This window comes from Protopterus annectens, chromosome 16.part0 (genome assembly GCF_019279795.1).
Source record: "Protopterus annectens isolate FY-2018-M chromosome 16.part0, PAN1.0, whole genome shotgun sequence".
Taxonomy (NCBI): domain Eukaryota; kingdom Metazoa; phylum Chordata; order Ceratodontiformes; family Protopteridae; genus Protopterus; species Protopterus annectens.
In genome coordinates this window covers 725,165,413-725,181,289 of record NC_056750.1, presented here as the reverse complement: position 1 = coordinate 725,181,289, position 15,877 = coordinate 725,165,413, and the positions used below count along the sequence as shown (strand labels likewise).

At 38.3% G+C, this 15,877-nt stretch overlaps 1 protein-coding gene across 4 annotated transcripts in view; it reads right to left on the bottom strand.

Annotated features, from left to right (window-relative positions):
* Positions 1-15,877, bottom strand: part of BRINP1 (BMP/retinoic acid inducible neural specific 1) — a 1,471,690-nt gene that overhangs the window by 1,081,750 nt on the left and 374,063 nt on the right. For all 4 annotated transcript variants that reach the window (XM_044058041.1, XM_044058038.1, XM_044058040.1 and 1 more), the window contains exon 2: positions 9,872-10,139. In XM_044058041.1, coding sequence (XP_043913976.1) covers positions 9,872-10,089 — 218 coding nt within the window. In that variant the 5' untranslated portion in view covers positions 10,090-10,139. The remainder of the gene's footprint in view (positions 1-9,871; positions 10,140-15,877) is intronic.

Genomic DNA, 15,877 nt, shown 5'->3' with positions numbered 1-15,877 from the left:
ATAAACAGGGTCACATATCATTATCCTCATGTCCTATAGGTCCCCCTCCCTGTCCCAGAAAACCCATACTACCTATCTCAATGTAAAAGAGTCCATTACTGTTCATTGCAAAATAATTTTTCATGAGGGATCTTAACTACCTCTCTATAGACTGGGAATCCTGCACCACTTCAAATGCACAAGCCCAGAGATTCCAAAACTTCATTAATACCAACAGCCTGGAACTGTTGGTCCATTCTCCTACCAGGGGTACACACTTCCTTGACGTTGTATTCACAAACATGAGGTAGTGATATTCCTCACCCAAAGTAACATCCTTGCTTTTCATATCTGACCATAAGGGAGTTTTGCTTCATATAAAAATTAAATATGGAGACCCAGCAAAACCAAAAACCTTTAGGAGCTATTCCAAACCACTCTCTATCTACTAAATGACACTTTTGCTAAATTTCAAGCACCCCCAATTCCAATAAACACCATAGCATATGCTGAGCTGGTTGCGAAATCTGTGTACAGCCATATTGATGGCTGTATACAGTGAGCTGTGCCCACTTGTATTAAGAACAAGACAAACTCGAAGACATACCAGCCTGGTAGAATCATAATATTAACTGGCTAAATAGCAAAAGAAAAAAAGAATCTTGGCCAAGTACAGGGATACAGGGAAGAACAAAGTCTACCATACTAAAAAAACAGACTAATTTAAATAGGCAGCTAAGAGGGTTAATACTTCAAAGGCTAAATCTGAAGAAAATATAACTTCTCAGCAAAGTACGACCACAAAACTTTATATAGCCATGTTTGTAATCTCAGAGGAAATACAGAACAATGCTCAGAACTTATTGTAAATGGCATCACCTACACTGAACCAGAGGCCAATGCCAACCTTCTGTTAGACAGGTTCAGCTCAAATTTCTCCCCGACCCCCCCAAAAGACCAAAGGAAATAATGTATTCTGCTATATCCCCAACTATTACTAAGGAACACGTCTTTAATGCACTTTCCAAGGCCCAAAACCATGCATAGATGGGCCCCAATAACATCCTGGGATGCTTACTAAATAGCATGGAAAATGTCGTCCTTATTTCACTTGAATCACTTTTCAGCTGGAGGCTACAAGTCAGGTTTTGTGGCCAAAAAGTAGAAGATGGCTACAGACATCCCCCTGCACAAAGGATGTCCGATTACCAATCCGGATTACTACAGGTGCACAAGTCTGACCAGCCTCATATGTAACGCCATGGAAAGAATCATCATGTACATAATAAAGAAGGACATAAGTAACCTGCAAACGCTGGATGCATCACAGTTCAGCATTGTTAAAGGAAGTTCATGCATATTCAATCTGATGGACTGCTTTGAAAGGGTCACCAAAGCAACAGATGAAGGTAAGACTATGCATACAGCTTACCTCTGCCTGGCCAAGGTTTTTGATATAATAGCCCACTCAGGCATTACAACCAAGATCACTAAATTAGGCAAAGCCAACTGGCCCACAGATAGGACCAAGGAGGAAAAAATATGTTAAGCCACCTCAATCAAGAAGCCAGTCGCTAGCGGAGTCCTCCAGGGCTAGGTACTGGGCTCGGTCCATTTTGGCATCTATTACTCTGAAGTGGAAGCAAAAGCTGAAGGTTTATGGCTAACTAAATCTGCAGATGACTGCAAGCTAGGGTTATCATCAACTCCCCAAAAGACACTAGCATTCTTCAAGTAGGCCTATATCTGACTAACAGATGGTGCCAATGCCATAGTCTTAAACTCAATGCTAATACATGCATAATTGTATGCTTTGGAAAGTCAACCATCCCAGTTAATTAGCATGTTGACAATATGCTCATAAGAGTCGAGCCAATGGTCAGAGATCTGGGTACTCATGCAGACAGTAGCCTTACCTCCGACCACCACATGGCGATGGTGGTGAGGAAATCCTTTTATTTTGCACAAGTTATAAGTCAGGACATGGCAGCTAGGTCCAAACAGGTCATTATCCCACTGTACCCTGACCTTATCATACAAATCATAGAGTACAACACCCCCTTCGGTATGGCTTGCAAGGCATCTGCAAACCTCAAAGTTATGAATCTCCTGCATATTCGTAAGTCAAAGAGTACCTGACATAGAAGGTCTAAGGACCTGAATTTTATCTGTGCCTTAAATAAAACATGCTAGAGAGACAGGTATGTGTACCAGAGACTGTCCCTCCTATAGAGCAGGCTTCCAATCCATGTGAAGCTGAGTTTATCTATTACCCAGTTTAAGCACAACCTAAATCAGTGTATGGGGGATAGAAAATTTACACCAGGCCTAGTACCCAACTCCCTTATGGACATAGGTAGCTTATAAATGCCTGACCCTTAATGTCCAATTTGGATACTGGACGTCATTATTTTTTTCGGAAAACTTGGCCAGGCTTAAAAAGCCCCCCCCTCGAGTCATCAGCCTAGTAACAATCTATGAATCTATGAGAGTCTTGAAAAACTCATGCTATGAAAGAAGAAAATATGCCTGGAAGGCAAGAGAAACAACAACTGTGATGCCCTAATGACAAGTTTGGATTCCACTGGCTGTATATTACAAGACTGGTGAGTAAAGTGTAAAGCTGTAATTGCTACTTTATCTGGCCACTTTCAGGGTGTTTGTCAGCAAAATAGCTTACTAAGACTAAGCATAAGTTTTAACCAGTTTAAAATTGTATGTAACCTACAGGCAGTTTGAACAAATGTTCATTAACAGTCAGATTTGCTTTGGAACTAAGATTTTACTAAATTGTTTCTTGTTTCCTCAAGTGATACAAAAACATTATAAAACCAACTTCAGATTTTTTTTATTGCTGTTGTTTGGTACCGAAATCACCATTTACTCTAGCATATGTGTGTTTGCATTTATCTCTCTCTCTGTCTAAATTTGTATCTATATCTATAAGTATAGTGCCCACCAGCACCTGTTGTGGGTCTGTGGAGCTGTAAAGTCAAGGTATAACATGGTCACAAGCCCTGTGTTTTTACTTGATGGACAGTGAGTACTGTGGCGAAACATTCAACTTTCTAATGAGAGAGAGAGAGAGAGAGTCTTGCTGCCTGAGAAACAAATGAATTTTGTCCGACTAGAAAATAATGACATTTGTTGGACTGAATCTCGGGACTTAATGAGGAGGTCGTGCAAAATCATTTTGCTTTATGAGAAAAATAGTTTATATTTTCTTGTTAATTACTTGCTTAGGTTCAGAAAAGATTTTGAGTCAAACTTTACAGATGACGTAGCTATCTTTGTGGGTCATATATTCAGATATATAACAATAGATATATAAATGGGATGAGTCTTAACACAATAAAATGAGTTAATGTTGAAATCTATTTTGACAACAGGTTTTGGTCAACAGAACAGATGGTCAACAGGTGAAAATCCTCAAGGTAGGTTAAAATGCCTTTTTGCCAGTGATTGTACAATCCCATAGTTAATATATAATTATCTAGAGTGGTGTGGCACAGGAAAGTCTCATCCTGCCCTGTGAAAATTATGTTTGTTACTTTGCGTGCTCTGGGGTTAATCTTGGAGCAGGCATTACAATGCGTTGACATTTTGGTGTCGACCTTAATGCAGATTTTGTTTTTAATATATTGATATATATATATATATATATATATATATATATATATATGTTTTAGCTAGACACTCTGCAGCTTGCCGTGACTTTGTTAAATTCCATTTTATTGTTTTGGAGCAAGTTGACTTGTATTTTGGGGACTACTCAGCTCTACTGGATGTGAAAGAACTCAGATGGCAGCTCCGTTTGGGTGCAGAGTTCTCCCTGGGGTTGAATGATGCTTCTAATTTAAAATGTGTACACAGATGGCAGCAGTGATGGTCTGAGTGATTTTAATTTTATGCCGTAAAGGACTGACTATATTGTTAACTTGTAAGCAAGTCTGATTTTATGCATTGCTACCGCGGAAGACATTACTACTTCTGTATACTCGGGGATGTAATTGTACTTGTATTTTATTACACATTATTACAGATGTTTGATTTCTTACTTTCAGTTAAGTTTACAGATTACATTAAGAATGTTGTTCGATCTTGGCTCTGTTACTCTATTTTCTGTTTAAGATACGCCCACCTCATGCATATTTATGGACAATAGAACTTTGAGAATTACACTTCCATTATGTTTAAAAGGGTTGAACTGTGATTTTGATTGGGCAAGATTATTTTTATTTGTTTTCTTACACTAAATAAAGAATGAAAGCGCACTCAATCTTCTTCTTGTGTTATACCTAGCTTTATTTACATTTTACAGATGCCTTTGGAATTGTTTTTGTTAGTGTATGTATATATATATATATATATATATATATATATATATATATATATATATATATGGATCTACTTCAAAATGCCAAAATTCCAGAATGCCGACAGCCATATGACCGGCATTCAGAATCTCGACATTTCGAGTACATCCATAGAAAGGAAAATAAAATTTCCGTTAAACTGCCCCTCACACCCCCCCATAACTTTAATATACAAACTCCGAGATTGCACTACAGTGCAGAAATGGAAATCTTTCCATTCCGCACTATAGTGAGATGCCAGTTTCACATTTTCGGTATTCTGAATGTCGGCCATATGGCTGTCGACATTCTGGAATTTCAGTATTGTGAATGGGACCCATATATATATATATATATATATATATATATATATATATATATATATACACACACACACACATATATATATATAAATATAAATATATATATATATATATATATATATATATATATACAGATTGATATAGATTATATATATATATATATATAGTATATGTTTATACATATACACACAAATGCACACACAAACACACACATATGTATTAAATACATGGCTGTTGTATCATTTATCACTGCATGCATTTTATCAAATGCCAAAATAATGGTGTTTTTTCCTGGTACTGTTAGTCGCATCATATAATGGTCAAACCTCAGTAGATCAACCATTTCATAATTCAGGGTTTTTCTCCATTCTTCAAGGATGTGCGATTCTGCAGTTAGTATACTTAATTTATTGGGGTCTGTATGGGCAGGGGGCAAACCCTTCTTAAAAAATCTTTGTTTTTCGGTAATCGCTACTACTACCTATTGGTTCACATTTGCAGTTACTTTTTTTTGATGACTTTTGGTGGTGATTATCAATGAATTGGTTTGATGTTTCAAACAACTTGCCAACAATTATTTACTGGTAAGGCTTACCCAAATTCCACCACAATTTGCTGTGAGGGAAAGGTTAGTTTGTTTTTTGCTTTCTTGTACTTTGTATTGTTTCACTGCCTTCTATTTTGTATATTGTGATTAATTTATTTACACTGTGTTTTACATGTTTTCTGCTTTTAATTGCATATTTAAACTAGGAGAGAGACCAGTGCTGTGTTTCTTGTGAGTCACACAGAAATACATTTTTTCCTCATCCTCCCACACAGGTGGTCAAAGTTAAGTCAAAGTGAACTTTATTGTCATTTAGACTCCACAAGGGTAACCTAAACGAAACTGTGTGCATCAAGCTCAATACTGAGATGACAATTACACACATACAAATTACATATAGCAGGTGCAACATACATAACTTTAAGTTAGACTGTTATTTTACTACATACTACTATAAATCACTATGTCTACATTTTTAAGCAGCTGAGTGAGTGATTGTTGTACATTTATTTATTGCATACTTATTTTTGATATGTTAGAATAGCTAGCAGATAAATACTGCACTTCATGGACATTGTAAACAGATAACAATGACTGAGCATCTCATAATTTCTACTGCACCATAATGGTTTGACCGACACAAGACCTTGTCAATAACTAACACTCCTGAAATTCTTTCCACAGTTCAAGAACCTAATCGCCTGTGGAAAGAAACTGTTCCTGTTTGTTTTACGTGCATGCTGCAGTATCATCTGCCAGATGACAGGCTTTTAAACAGACTATAAACAGGGTGTGTAGAATCACTGGCTATTTTCATGGCTCTGCTTTAGCAATGTGTCATATATACACCATGTATTGCTGGGAAGTTGGAGCCTGTTATTCTCTCAGAGACCGTTACCACCCTCTGAAGGGCTTTTTGATCTGCAACTGAACAGCACCTGTACCACACCTTGAAGTTCCTCATTAGGATGCTTTCTATTGCATCCCTGTAGAAATTGATAAGGATGGAGGGTGGTAGATTAGCTTTCCTTAACCTCCACAAAAAATGCAGGTGTTGGTGGGCATTCTTGACTATGTGGCTGGTGTTTAGTGAGTGACCAGAATAAGCCCTCCACAATGTGGACTCCAAAGAATGTTATGCTACATACTATTTCCACCCTTTCTCTATTAATCATGAGTGGAGATTGAACTGGATGGGTTCTCCTGAAATCTATTATCATCTCCTTGGTTTTGGTGATGTTGAGAACAAGGGTGTACCTGGTACACCAGTCAATCAATAGATTCACTTCTTCCCTGTATGCTCCACCATCTTCATTACTGATGAGGCCCACAATTGCGATGTCATCTGCAAACTTGATGATGTGATTGGTATTAACTCAGGCTATACAGTCATGAGCTAGCATGGTAAAAAATAGTGGACTCCACACACATCCCTGGGGTACTTCTGTGTTAATTGCGATGTTTCTTGAGGAATTCTTGCCCACTCATACTTTTTGTGGTCTTTTGATCAAAACGTCCAGTATCCAGTTGCACATGTGGTTACTGATGCCTAGATGGACAGTTTCTCGATTAGCTGTTGTGGGATAACTGTGTTTAATACTGAACAGCATCCTAACGTTACTGTCCTTATTCTCTAGATGTGTCATTGTGAGATGTAGTGCAACTGAGATGGCATCCACTGTGGAGGGATTGGCGCATTATGCAAACTATAGTGGGTCAAGTGCAGTGGGTAGTTATGCTGACAGGTGTTTATTTGACCTGTCTTTCAAAACTTTTCATGACAGTGGACGTTCCTCTGAACTTGTTTGAAATTTCACTGACTTTGAGCAGTTCCTCTTCTTGAATCTGCTGTAGAAGATGTTTAGCCTTTCCAGGAATTCTATGCTGTCCTCATATTTAGCTGATGGTGGCTTGCATTCTGTAATGGCTATTATGCCCTGCCACATGCTCCTGGAGTTCCCTGTATCAGAGAAGTGTCTCTGGACCTTTCTTCCATAGGCCGTCTTTGCTTACTTTATCCCTCTCTTCAGATTTGCCCTATTCACCCTGAAAGCTTCCTTGTCATTCATTTGGAATGCCTAATTTTGCTCCCTCAGAAACTCATATACTTTGCCTGTGAGCCAAAGTTTATGATTGGCTTTTGTTATGATATTTTTGCTAGTCGTCGCATCATCTACATATTTGTAAATATATGCCATCACCATTTCTAAAATTTGTCCAAGTTAATTTGATGATCGGTTGTTGCAGCCTCATTGAATATACTCCAGTTAGTGTTATCAAAACACAGACTTGGATTGCTTTGATTGCTCTGTTTGGCCACACCTTCACTTGCTTCACAGTGGGTTTTTCTCTGACTAGTGCAGGTTTGTATGCTGGTACTAGCATAATGGTAATGTGGTCAGAGTTGCCCAAGTGCGGATGTTGAACAGCTTTATATGCCACCTTTATGTTGGTGTAGATTTTGTACAAGGTGTTATTACCCCATGTTGCAAAACCCACATACTGATAGTAGTGTGGTAGTACTGATTTCAAATCTGCCTGAGTGAAATCTCCTGCAATAATGTGGCAAAATCAGGAGTTTTATTCTGTAGCTCACATATTGAGTTTTGTAGTGTATTTAGTACTTTTTTAGTGTTTGCAGTTGGTGGGATGTATGCCACTATGATTCTGACACCACTGAATTCTCTGGGAAAAGGTCAGAATGTTGCAAACACACTTCCTTAAGTGAAATTGACCTATCTCGACATTCATAGACTCCAGTTGGACACTGCACATCATGTGATATAACTATTATGCAGGGGGGGTGCAAGCCTCCTGCAACCCACACCCTCCCCTTGCATATTACATATTCCAACTCTGATATCACGCTACAGTGGGGAAAAGGGCAATTTCCCTGCTTCACACTGTACCGCGATTTCTTGTCATAAGGTTGACCACATATGTGCAAATGCACAATACATTCACTGAACCAGGACTTGCACAGATGAAGGTTCAACTACACGGATTCAGCCAACCAGATTTCGACATCCCATGGTTGTCAAACCTTCCATCACAGTTTTGATGGTAAACCAATTGATATATCAGGATTATTTTTGAAAGAAATGTATGACGTTTTTCACTGTAAAAGGAAACTCATTCCATATTATTGGAAGGTACTGCGTAATCCTTTTTTTTTTTTTTTTTTTTTTTACTTTTTTCCTTGTTTTTCATATTAATCAGAATTATTTTTAGTATTACGCACTTGTGGTACTTCTAACAATGTTTTCCAAGCACAGACATGCTATTCTGAATGCCCTTGTTTCTGTGTAGACTGACTTACCTCCATAAAAATAATAGCTACCAAACAACAAACTATGGTGAAGCAAATGCACTGACATAACATCATGTAATGCATACTTAAAGTAGCACTGTGGGCTCACCACATCAGCAGAAACAAGATACTATCTAAGGCACACTGCACAACTGAAGCCCATTAGTTATTCTTCAAAAGTATTACACAATTTGGGATTTCTCTCTTCTTTGTCATGTATTTACTTTGTTAATTGATGTGCACAATTTAAAATGCAATCCTGGCAACACATACACGCATAGACATTTCCAGCTACTAAAAGTAAAATAACAGAATGCAGAACCATTTTCTCTGTGTACATTTTGCTTTAAGTATGGTATTGATTAAACCTTGATGTCTGTTGTTTTAACACTTCTTAGTGTATTGGATTCAAAATCAGTTACATTACTATTGATTTTACAGCTGCATACATTTTTTAATGCCAGTGGTTATATTCCCATAAAGATATTTGTCTGCATGCTAAAATGGTAACAAATTACATATGTATACTTGAAAAACAATAGTTATAGCACCCTACACACATGCCTCATTCACTACAAATAGTGAAGCTTAAACATGCCCTCTAGTTTAGCAACTGCTACATATTATACTGAATGCTTCACATTATAACCAGAAGCTAGACCATGAATATTTTTGACCAAGGCTGTCATCAATAAATAAAATTTAGAAATCACATAAAACTACAGTTTCAGCATGTTTGATGTGTTAAGATGAAAACACCACAATATAATCACTGCAATTGAAAAAAAAGCCAGACATACTGCTGAATAAACAAAACGATCACATGTTTACAGGTAAGTCTGTGTGCAATGCCCAAAACAAAAAAAAAAAAAAAAAAAAGAAAAATACAGCTACTTGAATGCATTTGCACTTGTATCATATGAATGTGGAAACCATATCATAAAAGCAGTAGTTGCCATTTAATGATATTTTTCTTTATTTGTTTTGCACACAAAAATGGTAAACATATACGGTCACAATGTCTGAATGTCATGATCACTTCCAATCTAATTCATACTCATCATCTCCTTTATAAAAACAGAGCCAAAAGTTAAAACCAAGGCTGTGTTATGTGAATCTTGTAATATGATGGCTATTGAGTTATACATTTGCTGGGTCTTTATTCATGCTTAAAGCATTTCAAATAGATATTTAAAATACTTTTGTACTTTACTTGCTTTTTCTCAGGTGGAAGAACAACAAACATCGATGGGTTCTTTATAAAATAATAAAAGCTCAGTGACTATAAATGCATTCCTTATTTTCAACATTTTCACCTCTACTTTGAATGTTTTTTTAGTGACATAAAATAGCTTACCTATATATTTTATATCTGGTTGTAAATCCTTGACGATGTCTTTCCACAAAGGATAAATACCCCCGTGAGTTGTGGAAGGGCCCCCGATCAGAGATAAGCCAATCAAACTGTTTGGAGACATGATGCTCGCTGGTGGCTTGTTCCTGGTGGGAAGGATGTATTGTAATGTGGTCCCATATAAACAGGAAATAGATGAACTCAATAAACCTCCAGTTCATGCTTTTCTTTCAGCCACTGTCCATTCATTCTTGCTCCATTCTGTGGAGTCCTAGAAGTCAAAACAATATTGTTATTAGAAATGTAATATAAACACACACACATATATCTATATACACACACGTGTATATATATATATATATATATATATATATATATATATATATATATATATATATATAATGTATATGCATGCACACGTATATTATTAGTAATCTCAAAAAAAAAACTGTGAACAGTAAAAGAGAGACAAATTACACAGACTGCACATTTCATCCTTTTTTTATTTATTATTTTTTTTTCTTGAATGATACTTAAATACACAGAGTATAGCTGTGGCCTTTTCTTTTCTGATAAGATCCAAGGCCTGCAGAAACTACAAGCACTGGTAGTGGCTGCTCCTTTTTATTTTTCCACTCAGCGTTCTGTTCCTTGATCTGGTTTTTAAACTTGAAGACTTTTAAGCTGACCACCCTTATTGTAAATTGAGGTTTATAAGCTCCTCATTTTCTACACTGCTGTTGATATCTTGAGTTATTTATTTATTTGTTTTTCCTTGTGCTTATTTTGAAAAAAAAAGTACATTTTGCATTTCATTGTCTGTTCTACTGATTTACTTGCTCTGCATTCATTATCTAGCTAGCTGGCTAATATATCATATTTCTACCCTCTAACAACCTCATTTCTGTGTTATTATATCAAGTGGTCAGAGGGTTTACCATCTAGTGGAAGAGGGTGGATTCTTGCATGTAGCTGCTGTATTGACCAGAGAATTTATAAATCAGCTTACCTTGTTTTTAGTGACTTTATAAATTCTGCACAATTGAGTGGCTCTTGGCACATTTCTACAAAGCAAAGTACTTTCATTAAATAGTCACACATTTAAAAGCTGTTTAAAGTACACTGTTATGAGTTTCTTATTGCCTTTCTTTAAGTTTGCTTGTTCATGGTAGCATTTCAATCTGGACAGTTTTTTATTGTATTTTTATATTAGGAGGCCTTGGATTATTTGTCTAGTAAGCTTATACACCAGTGCAACTGCCACAAATGGGAAATTCTGACCATTATACCATCTTGTCATCATCAGCTTACAAACCTGCACTGGTTAGAGAGAAATCACCAAAGAAACAAATCAGGGTATGGCCTAAGGGGGCTATGGAGGCCTTCCAAGATTGCTTTGAAAGAACCAACTGGGATATGTTCAAGAAAGAAGCCACAGTGAATCAGCATCTGAACATTGATGAATACACTGAGGTAGTGATGGCATACATTATCATCAGCTTACAAATCTGCACTGGTTAGAGAGAAACCCACAAAGAAACAAATCAGGGTATGGCCTAAGGGGGCTATGGAGGCCTTCCAAGATTGCTTTGAAAGAACCAACTGGGATATGTTCAAGAAAGAAGCCACAGTGAATCAGCATCTGAACATTGATGAATACACTGAGGTAGTGATGGCATACATTTCAAACTGTGTTGATGGGGTAACAAATACCAAGAGCATCACTATTAGAGCTAACCAGAAGCCATGGCTCTCCCCCAAGGTATATGAGCTTCTGCAGGAGAGAGACAGCTTACAGGGCTAAGGACAAAGCAGCCCTAAGTGTAGCAAGCGGTAATCTGAGCAGGGGTATAAGGGAGGCTAAGAGGGAAAATGGCAGAAAGGTGCAAAGCCACTTTGAAGACATGAATGCTGCAATGAGACTATGACAAGGCATACAGGAGATTACGGACTACAAAATCAGGTCAGCACAGTGTGAAGACAGCACTGAATTCCTGGACAGTTTGAACATCTTTGGTGGATTTGAGGAAAGAAAAAATAGGTTGGCACTAAAGCTACCCACTGATGAGAAGGATATAGTACTCAGCCTCAGCACAGAGGAATTAAGGAGAGTGAACCCCAGGAAGGCTGCTGGCCCAGACAACATACACAGGTGTTAAAATGCTGTGCTGCTGAACTATGCACAGTACTTAAGGAAATATTCAACACCTCTCTTGCCATGGCAAAAGTACCCTCATGCTACAAGGAAACTAACATTATCTCACTACCTAAGAAAACCACTCCCTCCAGCCCTAACAACTACAGACCACTTGCTCTGACATCTACTGTTATGAAATGTTATGAGTGGCTGATCAAAAAGCATCTTTCATCATGCTACCTCCAGATTTTGACCCTCTGCAGTTTGCATACAGAGCTAACCGATCCATGGCTGATGCCATATCAGTAGCACTACACATCTCCCTTAAGCATTTAAAGGGCAAGGACAACTATGTGAGGATGCTGTTTGTAGACTTCAGCTCTGCACTTAATACAGTGGTACCAATGCAGCTGACAGAAGAACTGGCACATTTAGGTATCAGAACATCTCTGTAACTGGATCCTGGACTTCCTGATTGAGAGACCACACAGGGTGTGCTCAGGTAAAAACACATCAAAGTGCATCATGATCAACACTGGGGTACCACAGGATGTGTTCTCAGTCCACTGTTATTCACCATCCTGACCCACGACCTCTATGCTAAGCTGAAGTCCAACTGTATCATCACATTTATTGATGACACCACAGGAGGATGGAAGGGCATACAGAGAGGAGGTGGCATCTCTGATCCGTTGGTGTGAAGGTAACAACCTTGACCTGAATGTCAGCAAGACAAAGGAGGTTATCATCGACTTCAGGAAAAGGAGAACAAACCACCCATTGCTCAGGATCAATGGTGAGAGTGTAGAGAGAGTTAAGAGTATGAAATTCCTGGGTGCACACATATCAGAGGACCTCTTGTGGTCAGCAAACACCAGCCAACTGGTCAAGAAAGTGCACCAATGTCTCCACTTTTTAAGAAGTCTGAAAAAAGCTAAGCTTCTTCCTCATATTCTCTCCACCTTCTATAGAGGTGCAATAGAGAGCATCCTCACCTGCAACTTCACAGTGTAGTTTGGAAGCTGCACAATTACATAAAGGAAGATGTTACAAAGAGTGGTGAGGGTTGCAGAGAAGGTAACAGGATCCAGTCTTCCATCAATACAACATTTTTATTCCACAAGAAGCATCCAAAAGGCCACCAAAATAATAGAGGACAACACACATCCTGCGCATGGATTGTTTAAGCATCTGGCATTGGGCAGAAGATATTGCAGCATCCACTGCAGGACTACAAGATTCAGTAACAGTTTCAATCCTACAGTGATTAGACTTTTGAACTCAGGCACTAGTCCCAGGAGTCTGGACACATAAGTCATTGTTTTTATTTATTTGTGCAATATATACTTACATTCATTCCAAGTAAGTGCAATATTTATTCATTATATCTATAGTCAGTATTATTTAACTCACTCAAGTGCAATATTAGACAAATAACTTTAAGACATTTCAATCTTTAGCATATGTATTACTTTAAGTACGGTACTTAATTTAACACAGGGGAGGGTATTCTTTTTGTATAGGAGTATTGGTAAACATCTTTGCACTTGTGTTTATTAGGATTAGTATTGTATTTTTCATTATGTTGATTCCTCTACTTGCATGTGTTGTTTCACTTTCCTTTGTAATCTTAAGAATTGAGCTGATGCCCAAAATTTCATTTAGGCTACACATGTATAGCTCTAAATGACAATAAAGTTTACTTTGTAAGCAGCATTTATTCATTTAGTTATGACTACATATGTATATGTTACTTCAGAGCATCTGGTTTCAGCACTGGGCAGCATCACTTGGTTAGGTTAACGGCAGATTATACCAAGTAAGCAACCTTCCCTTGACTGGTTACAAACATCCTCTTCTCATATCCCTTGCAAGTACACATTAGGATCTGCAGCCATGGATGGACACTTGCTATCGCTGCATTTAGCTTGGTGGACACGGGCATCCTCAGGCAAATTAGCAATTGCGTTATGTACAAGGACAGCCACTTGATTCTTGAACAGATATAGCATGTGAGAGATATAGTTGCATATTTACACTGGAGGCTAAACTCTCACGTATAGACACCAAAAGCAACAAACAGGTTGTCAGTGACTTACACATCACTCACCACATCCACAAAGGACCACACACAGACTCGCATATGACGAGGTGCTCATACATAACTTAACCAAAACTCAAAGGCCTCCCATGTGCAGTCCTTAGAAACTCTGAATGCATACAAAAAAGACAATTCACATCGCAATACATAGGGTCACAGGTTCATAGGTCTTTACTGGACTAACGACCACAAGGGCCTATTTAAGCCTAACCATGCATCCCAAATCTCCGATAAGTTCTGATACCCTTGATAAGTTGAAGCCTTGCTTGCAAGATGAAAAACTTACAAGATAGGGTCTGGGATATGAACATAAAGCCGTATTTCATTGTGTCTCAACTACCAAGCCCAAAAGGTGATAAACTCCACAACCCAATATTCTGGCCATAAGAGAGTCCATTGTGAGACAAACCAGTGTCCCTCTTACTAGGATGGATAAAGAGAAGTTTACAGTTAGATGCCTGTTAGGGGCCAGGATCCACCAGATCACACAAGTTCTTGGGTCACTTACCCCAAAGTACCGGTATGATTCAATCATAGCCCATGTGGGCATGAATGACCTGAGACATACCTCCTTGGGCTATGTGAAGAGAGACAGGATTGAGCTCTCAGAATGTGTGTCTCAGGGAGGTATGAGCCTAGCATTGAGCAGTATTATTCAATCTCCAAGGATGATGCAATAATACCATCCAAAAAGGATTGACTAACAATTGGATTAGCTACTATTACATTCCAAAGTGATCTAATACTTGTCCACCTGGGAGGACTTGGTTGCCAGGGATTCTCTTTATCTAGGCTTTCATATACTGGACTAAACATTATCCACCCCTATAGTGATGTTTTTAGGCACTGCCAAACAGGCAAACCTTTTAACTTAACGAAAGCTACTCAGGGCAAGCTAAAGGTGTTAATGCACAATGCTAGAAGTCTCATCAAGAAAATGCACTTCCTAGAAGCTCTCCCCACCATGGAGAATGTTGACATCTGTGCAGTTACTGAATCATGCTTCAAAGCCATTGAAAGCACTCTGGCAGTGCATGGCTGCTACATCTTACATATGTTCCAACCACCTACTGAGCATGAAAGAGCACAACACAGAAGTGTATCGATTTTCATAAAGGAAAAGCACACCTCAAGGCTGGTCAAACAATATGACATGCTACTCCATGTCCAATTAACCATGCCAGCAATCCATTACCATATTCTTGCTAGCTACAGGTCCCGCACCCTGAACCAGGAAACAGATGCATCATACCTGAAGGTACTAAAATTATTCACCATCTATCTCAATACCATAACCGTCCATTCATTGAGATTTATGCATGACCAGTAACATGCCACCCCAGAAATTTCTTGTCTTTGTAAATTCAAATGACCTGGAACAGATAGTCTACAGTCCCACTAGGGGAACAAATATCCTAGATATGTTACTAATAAATATGGGAAAACACCCCCCCCCCCCCACCGTGATGTCTTCATTGGTAAGATCAGATCACATATGATCTCCTTTAAAATAAATGTAAAACTAGCCCCCCACCTAACCCCAAAAACTTTACTGACTTCTCTAAGATAAATTACCCCTTATGAAGTGATGGCATCGCTACTTTCCAAGTTCACCCAAATCCAGAAAATACAAACCTATGCAGAAGTGTACACAAAAGCCCTGTATGACCATATAAATAAATGCACAGAAATGGCAGTAGAGAATGAAATAAACCCAAGTCCGACTGCAAAAATAAGCACCCAGGTGGATCCCTGGTATTAATAGGTTAAT